Source organism: Epinephelus fuscoguttatus, linkage group LG2 (assembly GCF_011397635.1).
Source record: "Epinephelus fuscoguttatus linkage group LG2, E.fuscoguttatus.final_Chr_v1".
NCBI classification, from domain to species: Eukaryota; Metazoa; Chordata; class Actinopteri; order Perciformes; family Serranidae; genus Epinephelus; species Epinephelus fuscoguttatus.
Genome location: NC_064753.1, coordinates 25,068,631 through 25,082,397, shown reverse-complemented (window position 1 = coordinate 25,082,397; position 13,767 = coordinate 25,068,631). Strand labels below are relative to the sequence as shown.

The 13,767-nt window shown below is 41.3% G+C and overlaps 1 protein-coding gene across 1 annotated transcript in view; it reads right to left on the bottom strand.

Moving 5' to 3' along the window:
• LOC125881861 (hexokinase-1) overlaps window positions 1–13,073 on the bottom strand; it is a 28,889-nt gene extending 15,816 nt beyond the window's left edge. Inside the window, exons 1-2 of the mRNA XM_049565266.1 lie at window positions 12,697–13,073; window positions 2,577–2,739 (exon numbers count right to left, since the gene is read on the bottom strand). Coding sequence (XP_049421223.1) covers window positions 2,577–2,739; window positions 12,697–12,759 — 226 coding nt within the window. The 5' untranslated portion in view covers window positions 12,760–13,073. The remainder of the gene's footprint in view (window positions 1–2,576; window positions 2,740–12,696) is intronic.
• Window positions 13,074–13,767: the final 694 nt, after the last annotated feature.

Sequence of the window (13,767 nt, the reverse complement as noted above, 5' to 3'; positions counted from 1 at the left end):
CAGTGTAATTTCACATTATTACCATCTCATGCCACAACTTTTTGTGCAGATCAGAATGCAAGGTCAGGACAGACTGATAATTTATCTGAAAGGAATGTAAATGCAGCAGAGGCAACCAGTGAAGCAAAACATGGCTGCATTAGTGTCTGTGAATAACAGGACAGCTGCGATTACGGTTGATAAATAGTAAAGTTTTAGTGAATATGCATGTGTTTGGAGAGAGTTTGTAGATGGATGTGTCAATATAGTTCTGCTGCTGTTAGACGTGGTGCCCAATCAATCAATAGCTCAACATGTTTGCTGCTTTTCATGCAGGCATGTGTAGAAAAACAAAGTTTTCTCCACCAGATCAAGGTGACACGGCATGATTTATTGATATACAAATGGTCACTTTATGGATGATATATTTCTTTTAGAGAAAGAGAAAGAGACAGCTTTGCCTCCATTAATATTCAGCTGACTAAGGTAATAAAACACGTCTCTCAGTTTAAGTGGACATACGCTGTCCTCCTTAAGTACAGCATGTACAAGATATGGACTAATTTTAAACTCACATTCACATTCCGAGTTACAAGGGTGCAGTAGCCACAGTAAATTAGGATTAGTCAGCATGCAGCAGACAATGACATAATGACAGGTAGAGAGACAGGACAATGTCTAAGAGCACTGTAGCAGGAGACAGTAGTTTTGCCTTTTGAGTTCAGGTTAGATTAATGCACCAGATGATGAGTGAAAACTGCAGTATGCTACTCTCTGTCACCCATTTCCTACAAGACAACACTGCGCTGCATAACATCATTAACCATCAGCATGGTTTTGTCTTCCTGGATTGCATTGTTCAAGAGCTTTATTTGTTATCATCAACTCTTAGAAGTGTTTCTGCTGATCTAATCTAATCTCTCTACACTGTGGTGGTTAGCACTGTTGACTGAACACACCTTTAAGAACACTGTTTTAGTAAGCGCACCAGAACTGTGTGTACAAAGCTTGCATGTTTGTTTGCCCTGCGTTTCCATCTCGTTCACAAGATCAGACAAGCATAAATCAGGTCTTTGGACACTTTTCACAAATGGGAATGACTTGGTACCGCAGGTATTTTCCTGTCTTCTGAAAGCAGAGCCAGAGCACAGCAACTATGAAAAAATGTGTACAATCTGTTCCTCTCTCGTTCATGCAATACACTTTCCTAGTGACTACACGGCTCAGTTTAATATTGGGCATAGTAAAATATTTTGAATGTACCTCTACCCAGACCTCAGTGGTGGCAAAATAGTTTTTACTGTCCCTGTTGTGTCAATATCTTTATTATTTGGATAAAACAGAAGAAGGAGAAGGAGCAATGCACGTTAATTAACATGAGTATTTGAGTGCAGTGTGTAAATGTGCCAGTTTAGCCACACAGACTAATTTTCATCTGCAGTCCTGAGCAGATTGATGGAATTCAAGTAATTATCTCAGAGATTTTTATTTCAGTAAATTTTCTGTTAAGTCACAATCTATTGCTGAATGACGTAACACAATGGTGACTGAGTCTACGGCCCACTGATGAAAGTATTGCCATATTTATATATATATTTGCAGTATTATGAACGGGGTGTGGGGTGTATTAAGTTACTGCTAATGCACACTGAACATTTCTTTCTGCTGCAGCTCCACTTTAAAAGCATTTAACTGGCAAACCACAGACTGTACAAAATAATGGAAGTAGCTACCATGAGGTCACCCATTGATTTGTGGACTCCCATTTTGAAGACTCGAGTTTGGCATTTCAGCCGTAGCCATCTTGTTATTTTGGAGCCAGAAGTGAGTATATTTGGAAGACAGGTTGGAGCTGTGGAGGAGCGAGGCGTGGATCTGACTCACAGACTGCAGCAATACAGTCTGTGAGCCTTAATAAAATGTGCATAGGAGGATTATGTAAAAATTTATCCCCTGAACAGTCATCATCAATGTTGCAATTAGCTACAGAAGACAAAACAGTTTTTGTACTAGGCTGTAAAGGTGTTTATTTCTGCTGTGATGTTGGGCATTTTAACATGGGGGTGAATGGTGACAGACTCATTCTGGGAGCCAGCCTCACGTGGCCATTTGAGGAACTGCTTTTGGCACTTCAGCATCATTTTTCAGCCCTGGGGGTTGCCGCCTGGATGTAACCAACTTCTTTCACTGTGCTCTGGTTTCTGCAGAGTCATGTCATGCACAGTGTAAAATCAGATCATAACTGCTTACAGAATGATGGACAAAGGCCAATTATTGTCTGACTTCCTTATGAAAACAGTAATACTTGGTTTTGCTGCCCCCAGAACTCTGTGACCTATGGTATTAAACTGCATTTCCTGTTACCACCAGTAACTACAGCTGTTTCCAAATCAACCAGGACTGAAATCTTTGAGATAGTCACTTAAAAAGAAAACATAAAAGAGCACGCAAGCACTGTGCAGCCTGACCTTTGCTGTCATTCATTTATGAAGTCGTAAAAACAGCAAACTGGCTTTGATACTGATTTCGTGCTATAAAGTGTCGATGGGGTTCAGATCATCCAACAATGGTAAAAATATGAGTTCAAAGGTACTAACCTGAGCCATCAGGAATTGACCGCACGAACGTTGGCAGCATCTTCAGCACAGCAGTGGGGTTAGTGTCCCTCCCCAGTCCTTGGGCCAGCTCCCTCCGAAAACGCTGCGTGATTTCCTTTAACGTCTCATCAGAGAAACGCATGGAGTACAGGTACTTATCGATCTGAAAGTAAACATCAGACCAAAAAAATACATTAATCTTTTGTAATCTTAACTTCTTGTCATCAATCTGTAACCACCACAATAGTATTAATATAAAGCTTCAATACACACACCACTGTCCTCTGACACTAGCTGAGTCACTTTTTTTTTAAGATATTTTTTGGGCATTTAGTGAGAAACAGATGTGAAAGGGGACGGAGAGGAGGACATGCAGCAAAGGGCCCTGGACCGGACTGAAACCCAGGTCACTGCAGTAAGGACACAGCTTTAATGGTATGTCCATCCGGAGTGCATCCGGGTCCATCCCGGCGAGTTCACTTTTAGTTTATGACTGAAGTAACTGAGATTTACTGGAATTGGTAGAGAATATTCTGTAAGCATGATGAAACAGTGAATATGACTAACCATCCCATAATGTTTTTAGTCATCCATGTATAAAACCCACTTCATGAACAGACTGATCTCAACTCTGCTTCACCCAGAAATGAATCAGAGCCACAAAACAAAATAAATTATTATATTGCTTTCTTGCAACATAATGGAATAAAACTCTGGACAGTTCTTTGATTACACCTATCAGTCAGTATCTAAGGAAAACGTACAGCATCATCAGCGTGACACAGTGAGAACAGGAAGTAGGCTATAGGCACTCGTTTACAGCTGTTATCAAGGCATGTTTGCACAGAAGGGTGTTCCTTGTGACTTTATTATGGGTATGACAATGATGAGTACAGAAGTCTGACAAATAACTAACAGGGGGAAAAAGTCACTAACTGACTGGTTGCCATAAGGACGTCAGTCGTACCAAATCCACAGATAAAGCACAGCTAGGTGTGCCTTGAAGCAATTATCAGCATGCACTGTATGACTTGACCAGTCAGACTGCCTGTTGAAACTGCCTGCTGTGTAAAGTGTCATAGATACAGCACACAATAGCTTGAGCTGTCTGGCCTTTCAGGAACAGGATGTTAACCAATCCTGGTGAAATCCATTGTTGCATCACACTCTTTAATGCAGCAAAGACCTACTTTATTCACAAGTGTTACACACCAAGAACAGAATGTACAGACACATTACTCTGGTTAAATGTCATGTTCACAATGACTTCTTATGTTAAAAATACAGAGAGCTGGATTAACCCATAACTGGATTATCATCAGTTTCATAAAAATAACTACCAGAAAATCAGAGGAATATACAAAACACTTTGCTGCCTAGATCAGACACACGTGCTCACATGATTTAAGAGTCATACACAATGCGTGTATGCACTGTGACGTCAGTGTGATAATTCACTAGTACTACTCATTGTAAGTGGCATCAGAAAGGAATGTTCTGACTTCCTGTTTTACAAGTCACACATTAACTGTATTTCCTATACAGCTCTGGTGTAAGAGGTTCAGGACAATGTCAGTTAGGGTGTGAATGTACTTCACATCTGCTAGAGTAGAGAAAATGAGTGTTGGGGAAAATACACTAAAACTGTAGTTCACCTAACTCCTAGCTACTTCATCACTGAAAAGGAGTTAAACTACATATTTTCTACTCAAAATTTTCAGCTTGTCAAAGTTAAACTTCTCAAAAACTAACTCAACTACATCCAAACTATATTACAGGATATGATCACAATGTGAGTCTGGAATCTCATGTTGCCACAGCTGAGATGACAGGGTGGGCGTGTTTGATTTAGGGACTATGGCAGGCCAATCTTCACCTAGGCAGCCCAAGTAAGGATGTGTTTTAAGGAGAGAAGAAGGAGCAATGGGCCTTTTTCACGGCAAACATTTTGGCTTGTCATAGTAGGAATAGCACAGGTGAGACTGACATTAACGATGGCTCAGTTACAATAAGTGTGCCAGACAGCTAATCCAGTGGGCCAGCATGCACAAGACCAGGACCTTCCCCAAAGTGGAATTTAGCTGTCTCATTTCTTACCTATAAACTTACTAGTTACTGAATTAACTATCAAAGTGCTGTGGGTGAAGTAAGAGAAAATAAATCTCATATCACACTATCTAATATATCTGTGCTTCTTCTTCTACAGTCACATGTCAAAATTTATGCCTTAAAAAAGGTCTGTTTTGTGGGTGGAATCAGGAAATTGCTTAACTTCTAGTGAAATACTTTGTATTCAGTGGCAGATGTTGTGGTCGCAAACCAGAGTCAAATAGGAGGTGACTGTCACATGACAACTGTGACCAATGAGCTGTGGTGTTGCATCATACTGTATGGCAAGAAATATCATGAGAATATGATGAATATGTAGTTTGTAATTAACTACATTAACTACATGACCCAAAGTATTTAACAAGAGAAAAAGCTGCTTACATTTAAATATATTTAAACTGACACCCAGCTATTACAAACTGTAGTTAAACTAGTAATGTGAAGTTAACTTCTCCTCAAGACTGGAGACAATATGTGCTGACACTAAAGGACAAATATAGTTTTTGATATGAAAGGTAAAATCAGCAGAAAATTACCTCATTGTACATATTTGGGATTTGATGTCAGATATTATGCATATTGAAATAAAAAATGGTGTCTAAGCAAGTTAAAAAAAGAGTTGGTACAGAGTGTGAAAAGACTTTGTCTGCCATATTAAGGGGTCAGTTTGGCTTTAATGATCATATGTTAAAGTGGACAAAGAGTAATGACATGCTGTTCAACAATTCATGTTTGAATAGTATAAACAAAGTTGTGAGTCAACAAGAAGTGGCGGATCTTCCTGTAGGTGACATAGGCAGTTGCCTTGGGTGCTAACTAAAGGAAGGGGGGGGGGGGGTCTTCCCTTTTATGGACATTAAAAAAAGCATTGAGGATGAGGGAAATGGTGAGTGGAGTGCATGATCAGAGCAGTAGGGTACAAAAAAAATGAAAGCTACATTGTACAGTATTCTCTCATTGTTTGATATACATTTAATTCATTCATTCATTCATTCATCTTCTAACCGCTTCATCCTCTTGAGGGTCGCGGGGGGGCTGGAGCTATCCCAGCTGACATCGGGCGAGAGGCAGGGTACACCCTGGACAGGTCGCCAGACTATCGCAGGGCTGACACATAGAGACAAACAACCATTCACGCTCACATTCACACCTATGGACAATTTAGAGTTATCAATTAACCTAGTCCCCAATCTGCATGTCTTTGGACTGTGGGAGGAAGCTGGAGTACCCGGAGAGAACCCACGCTGACACGGGGAGAACATGCAAACTCCGCACAGAAGGGCTCCCACGCCCGGGATCGAACCAGCAACCCTCTTGCTGTGAGGCAAGAGTGCTAACCACCACACCACCGTGCCGCCCTACATTTAATTCAATTCAATTTAATTCATTTAATTTTAATTTTAATTTTAATTTAATTTTTATTTTGTTTTATTTATTTTTCTATTACCCCTGGCTTTCCTCGGGCGCAGAGTGTGCTAGGTCACATACATGAGAAGAGCACTGTCCACCTGCTAACTACTCTGTGGGTGTTACATTCCCTATATTCTGTCTAAATGTGGAGTCTGCTTCTGGGATGAAAGCTCATTAGCACATACCCCTGTCATACAGGAGCCGGCAGCTGACTAAATGTCACCTTTCCCCTTCATAAGCTCAGTAAAATAAATTTAGACTGTAAACCTGCTGGACCACAAACAGGTCCACACACACACCCCCCCCCCCCAGCTGTGTCTTACCCTGAGGTCTAGTCGGCAGTTAAAAGAGACATTTAAACAGCACTGACATGTGGGTGCTTGATGACACCCTCCCCTCATGACGCTGCAGCTTACCCTCAGCATCTGTTATTTCAATTATACTACAGTCATGCACTAATACAACCACATGTCTCTCTGCTCTCACTTTCCCTACACACAAATACTACCCCTTCTACCTGCTACTACCACACTCTAAACACACTCAGAATATGTTAGTATTTAGAAGAACTATTTGACAACAACTGAACTCTGCAGAAATATCTACATATATCAAGATATGTAAACAAACAGGTTGACCAAATAATTTAACAACTTCAGTTTTGTTAAACACTGGATGGATAGAGTTGACAAATACAAAGTGTCAAACACACAAAAGATTGTTTCAAGCACAGAATTTGTAAGTCAACTTGGTAAACTAACATCCTGCTTATTGTCCTGACACTGCGCCCCTTAGGCACCAAACAGGTTAGAAACGCAAACACACAATTTTATGCTGTTGTATTTGTGTGTATACATGTATATATTTGCATGTGTTCTGTTTGACCCAGGGTCAGCTGACATATCTGAGGAAGTGAAAGCAGAGTTGAATAAGAGCTACTACCCCACAAACGTCCGTTTACAGCATACCCACCTAACTGCCATAAAAGCCATTGGAATTTACAGCAGAGTGTAACTACCCATCTATCTAGTCACACCCAACTTAACTTCACCACTACAGAATCTTATGCCTGAATAAGGAGCAGGAATCCAGAGTAGATAAGAAAGCTCTGGCCTTTCTCCAAACTTGGCAACATCCTGTACTGACTCATTTGCACTTCTCTTCAAATTGCATCTTGTTAAAGTTCCATTTATCGATATGTGTGATGCATCTCTGTAATGTGAAATGGTTCCCAGTACTGGTGATTCCATTGGGAATCAATAGTCTAGTCTGAAGCTCTTTGCAGTCTACAGCTCACTGTGTTGTTTGACTGGTCCTTGTGACTGAGTTCATCCAGCTCTCTCTAAACTCTATGTGCTAAATGCTAAAGTGTGTGAGGGACAAACACTGACAGCATTAACATGCACACTAATATTACAGTATTAATCCAAATATGACTATATTCTGAATTTGATACAGGTCATGTAAACAGTGTAGTCTGTTTGTACATCCTGAATTAGGCCTTTTTCCGATTTAAGCATTTTTCATGTAAGACATGTGGGTTATGTCGATACTATTCAGGTTTTAGGAGCATTCTTTGCACATGTATATAGCGCATTCAAAATATGCATCTCAGTTGCAATTTTTACTGCAGTTTACGACTAACAGCCCCTTGCCTGTTTATAGTTGGCTCCATGTGTTGTCATGGAAACATACACAAACCAACTAGCCAACAGTTTACAAGGCTGTCACCATATTACTACCAGCTTCTTCTTCTGTTACACATTTAATGCTTTCGACTTCTGGGTCAAAGCCGGGGGCGGAAACTGTGGAACATGCGCCAAGCGCCTTGGCCAGTTTGGGTTTGATTGACTGTATACATGCAGGAGTAATTCGACTCCTGATTGCATTATCTGGGTGTGTTAGTCCAACTTTGAGAAATTCAATTTAGTATGATTTCAGTCTGACTAACGTGTTATCATATATTTTAAAAGTCTGATTTTAGTCGAACTAACACAACAAATCAATTTTCTCTAATGTCATGTTAACGCACTAAATGAGGCCTCAGGTCAGCTAGAGACAAAAGTAACCACACCCTAACACCAATCAGGGAAAGCACTTTTTCCTTTTACCTCCACAGGACAAACTTTGCCTGTCAAACAGTAGATCATGTCTCAACATTATATTAATAATCACTGAAAGAAAACTTTTAAAAATAAAACTTGTATTTGGCAACTTGAGTTGTCCAATGATGTGAAAGTCCAAACTTTCTTTCACACATCTAAGTCTGTTAACAGCTCATGCGGAGTTCTACTTTATATGTGAAAAAGCTTGAAGCCTTTTGTGTCTCCAGAAGGAGCTGCATAAAAATCTAATACACTGCCTCAAGTGATGTCACATATCATTAGCTGAGTGTTTGCATACCTGTTGAGAGCCATAAAATTTAACAAGTTTATATTGCATATGAGGGGGTGGAGATTTATTCTACTTTACATGACACTGTGGTACACACCAATGTGATTAACTTGAAAACAGATATTTATGTCTGTGAATGAGCACGAGTTACTTTAGTGCAGGTCATGTGCACCCCTCAAACTGTCAGCTGATGTACTCAGATCTACTGAGGTTACACTTATTTAAGCTGCCAACCCATTCTGCTCATGCCAACTGCTACTACACCACTGCTGCCTGCCAGTGCTGCTACTCATTACTCTTAATAGAAATTCTGATCTTTTCACCACCTCGCCTTGAGATGAATCAACATGATGTGAACATCCCAGTGTCACATAACTGTATTCTACATGAACCAACCAGTTTATATACAGTATATACACACTGAGCTAACTTGGGTTCTCAATGCATTTCTAATCAGCCAATTGAATGAGAATGCATCCTTGGAGAGTCTACTTGAATAACAATGTGTTACTGGATGAGCAGGCGTGCTATGTTACAAAGAAGGGGATTAAATGCAGGCATTGTCCACATTTCTTTACATCAGACTAAGAGAAACACACTGAACTCAGATTAAATTCAGTCCCTGCTGCAGGAAAGAAATTAGCATTTATGACTCAGCATTCTGCAGACAGAAACCATGCCTAAGCACTTTGTTAAAGCAGGGCATCATCTGATATCACAGCTCAGATCTCTGCTGTGGATTCTCACCCCTCACATGAATACAGCAAATACTGTGAACAACAAGTATGATTCATCTTCATTAGATTTATTAGGGTATTTTAACCAAAACAGGAGTTTTCAGTTTTTCCACTGATGCTGAGCAAAGTGACATTTTCCAGTAAGGTCACATGAGGCCTATGCGGTGTGTGTCTGTATGCGTGAAACTGTAAAGGCCATGTTTTCCCTTAAACACACCTCTGACACACAGCTTTCTATGGCAGTGCCTCAGGCTAAGCTAAACTCCCTCCCACCCCTTTTCTTCCCCTCTTTCTCCTTCTCTCTTGCCTCTCTGTTTGCATTCCTCCCCTCAACAATGGCGTGGTTCTCCTTGTCACCGTGAGGTGGTTTGAGGAAGCACTGAAACCTGACTCCATTGTGTATGTACGTGTGCACGATGTCGTGCACACACGGCCTTGCCATGTGGAAAAATACTGTCCTCTACACTGGCTGCCCTCTCCTGCTCCTTCCCCTCAACACACTCTGCTCTGGATGCCTGCTAACAGCCCACAGTGTGTCAAAGAGTACAGTCAAGGATACTGCAGTGGACTGAATGAAGTGAGGACACACTCAGCTGATTGCAGCTCTTTGACAGCTGCAGCTACACACAGTTTGTCTGAAAATACATTAGTAATGAGATTATCTGCACACTTTCACTCATGGTTGCTTAAATCCTGAGCTCTATGTTTCGCAACAAGAGAGGCTGATGTCTCGGTCCAGACAAGCCCTGCTCTTTGCAGAGATACACAATAGCTACACACCTGGCGCAGTGTGTGTGTGTGTGGGTGTATTTGTGTGTAAGCCTTCTCCTCCTGTCACCTATGGTCACATGACTCAAAGCTGGCCTATTTTAGGGAGGCAGGGAGAGGAAGAGAGCAGGAGTAAAGAAGGAGGGAGATGTGTTGTATTACATCAGATCCTGGCTGCTGATAAATGTATTTCACCTTTACAGACTGATTTGACTTTGGCACACGAGGCACACCTGGTAATGGCAGCTCTGTGTATCGCCTCGAGTGAATAAAGACTGCTGAATTCAACTGAACTGAGAGTGTGGCGACAGGCAGGCAGAGGAATGAAGGACGGAAGCGTGACAGCTGTGAACTTTTTCCACTTATACAGGAAGAAGATCAGCATTTTATGTAGAATCTGCAGTTTGTGATGACATGACATCATCAGGGAGCGACCTTAAAGGGGCTCTGCAACATATGTTGACAGCACGTGTGGAGACATGGCTTTGGATTAAATACAAATTTAACAAAATGTAATTAAGACATTTCCACTGGTGTAGAAAAAGAATTTAATACTGACAAATACAGATAGATATTTAGTTGTCCTTTTGGAAAGTCATCATGTAGCATACAGTGATTGTCTGATACATTAAGAGACAATTATAATCACACTAACAACAACAACAACAACAACAACAGCAGCAGCACTAAAATAAACAAACATTATTATAGTCCTATTCATCCTCTATTATTAAAGTGCTCTACATATCATAAGAGGCAGCATCCTCGCAGTCATTTTTGTTCACAGTTTGTTCAACAGTGCAACAGTGGTAGCAGCCCAGGTGGTTTGAAGGGATGGTAACCTATACCATGCCTGAAACAGCTCAAATACACTGAATAAAGGATGTGAAACTTTTCTAGTAATCGCCCGCCCTTCCTGACTACTCGTGACTCATGTTGTTCTGCTGCTGTCCAGCAGTCTTGGACATGTTGAATATCTAATGCAGTTTGTTGTTATTGTTCACCAACAATGAAAAATATCAGGCTATAGGAAACAGAGTTAAAAGGCTCTCTATAAAAGGTGCAATAAATTTATGATGTCACAGACTTCCTCTGACTGAGTTTTACTTTATGGGACTACAATTCCTGCCTGCACTGGAGGTCATTGAGATGTCAGAAAGCAACTGGACCCCTTGTACAGAGGTTAAATTTAGGTTGGAATGAAAATCTGATTGACGATATTTTAAATGTCTCACGTTAAAATTTCACGTTGTGTACATTTGGAAGACTCTGGATTTTGGTAACTTAACAACACAACTTGAAATCAACAAAATATCAACATCATCTGTCGTCAGTATTCTGTGTCAAATCGATGTTGGCATGAAACGTTGTCCTGACACTGAATTTAGTCGCCCTACATCACAACCTTAATTCAACCAGCAACCAATGTCTAACAGCGCTGGTGGCCACCTGGGATAGTTTTACAGAATGGAACTGTGTGTGTTGCCAGGCAACATTATTTCATCACACATTTACTCAGGAAGTACTTCACACTGTCAGTGTTGTCTGAGCGGATAAGATCAATTCCTTCAGCACACACACATACACACACAGTTCTACAGACGACTAAAACTGGTCCAGTCAGTTTTACACCAGCAGTCACACTGACGGTGTGGGCTGCTCAGCTGAGAAGCTATGAAAGACACATTCATGGTGCTCAACTCATGACACTCTTCCCCTCTTTCACCTTGAAATTTTTCATATCCAATCATGCTTTAAAACCTACTAAAAGACTCTTTTAGTTCTCTTTTAATTCTTTTAGGTAAACAGCAATTAGTGCTACAGAAGACTTTAGACAGCACCCAAAGCATACGGACATATGGTAGAAGCAGATATGGAGATAAGGGATCTTCGCTATGTGTGTTGCTGCCACTTTCTTAGTTGATTTTTCTCTCGAAACACACAGTAAATTCCTGGTTTTACTATAATCACAATGAGCATGTCAAAGGATCAGCTGTTAACAGGCTGCTATAAAACAATGAAAGGCAGGCAGCACATTTACTGAATATTTTAACTTATTAAAGCAGCTTAGTTCTTTTTCCTCTTTGTCCTCTGTTGAGCTCGACTGAGAGAAATTAAAGTTTCAAGTATCATTCTAACGAGAACATAAAGGAAACCCGGTGACCCCTGAAATAACTCTTGCTCTTTCTTGTCAAGCTCTATAGTTTCTCCTCCATCAGCTCATCTGTCCGCTCATCTTTGCTTCTGACTTCCTCATTTCTCTTCTTCGCCACACCTCCCAAAACTTACATCATGGCAACACTGATGTGCCATGACTACACATCTTACTACGCTGTGCAGTTTGTCACGTCCCACTAAGCCAGCCTGATTTATGTCTTACAATAAAAACAAATCCTTGTGGCCATGAGGTGACTACCGCACTTCTCTCCCGGCATGCTCCACGTTTTGATCATTTCCTGAAAGAGATGTATCTTATAACAAAGATTTCCTGATATACACTTTACGGCACAACTCCAGCTTTACAGCAAAGTTCTGATGATGCCGGTATGAGTAAACTCATTGACCTCTACCAGCACATGCTGTCCTCTCCTCTCCTCTCCTTTCCTCTCCTCTCAGCCTCTCCTTTGTCTCCCCATCAGTCTCTCTCATCCACACAATCACAATGTCAAAAAATGGAGGCAGAAGTAAAGAACATCACTCACCTTTTTGACCTGATCATCCTTGAGTTCAGTGAAGTAATAGGCTAGTAGCTGGGCCGCAATCATCCTGCTCCTGTTTCTCTATCACACACACATGCAGACTGACTCAAACACACTTTCTCTGTCACACACACGATCACCTCAAGTCAGATGGATAAAAATCCTAAATAAAAAAACTAAAACAAAGAAACTCAAACTCTGCCCCTGGCTGTACTTGGTATATACAATCTGTCACACGCCGCAAGAGATATACAAATATCCTGAGTCCAATCCGGTGTGGTTTAAAATAGACAGAGCTTCTTCATGTGCAGCTAAGACTCTCTATAGCTCTTCCCTCTCTGAGCATGTGAGTGAAGCCAGGAAGCATGAGTGAGACAGCAAGTCTAGCTGCAGGAGGCAGTGAGAGGGAGAGAGAAGCAGGGAGGGCCAGAACACGACCCTGCCCACCATCTCTGAGCTCATTGGTTGGACAGGGTGAGTGGCCATGGGAGGGTGAGTGCCACATCCTCTTTTTTGTGATTGGCTGGCCTGCTGACGCTTCGGAGGCAAACTCAGTGATGGAGGAGGAAGAAAGAGAAAGAGAGGGACTGCCTAATTAGGGAGGGGGAGGGGAGGGGGGACATAGAGAGGAAGAGGGAAGTAAGTTGCTGAGGAATTTAGCACTGGCTGTTTCAGGGTAGTTATAAAGTTACAAACCGTACCATGTGTGTTAGTGAGAAAATGACTCATAGTCATAAGCTCTTTAAAGCTCTCAATTAAATAGTCATTTGGCTTCGAAAGGCAGGAAGGAGTGGGAAAGCTGCGAGCGTCTGCTTCTTTGATTCTGAAGAAGTTCTAGGGGTTTTATACACAGCTCTGGTAAAGTTCAGGACTGTGACAGTAGTGGGTTCAAAGTTATCTGTGAGACAAAGTGTGGCAGGAGTGGAGGAAGGTATTTGGTGCTGTTGCAGTGTCTGTGTTATATTCAAACTTGACTTGAATGTCAGGCAGGGTCGCCCACACCTGAACATATGCACCATGTTTGTCATCTGGCTTTATTGTCTGCTCTCTGTATGAAGATGGAAGGGGAGTTCT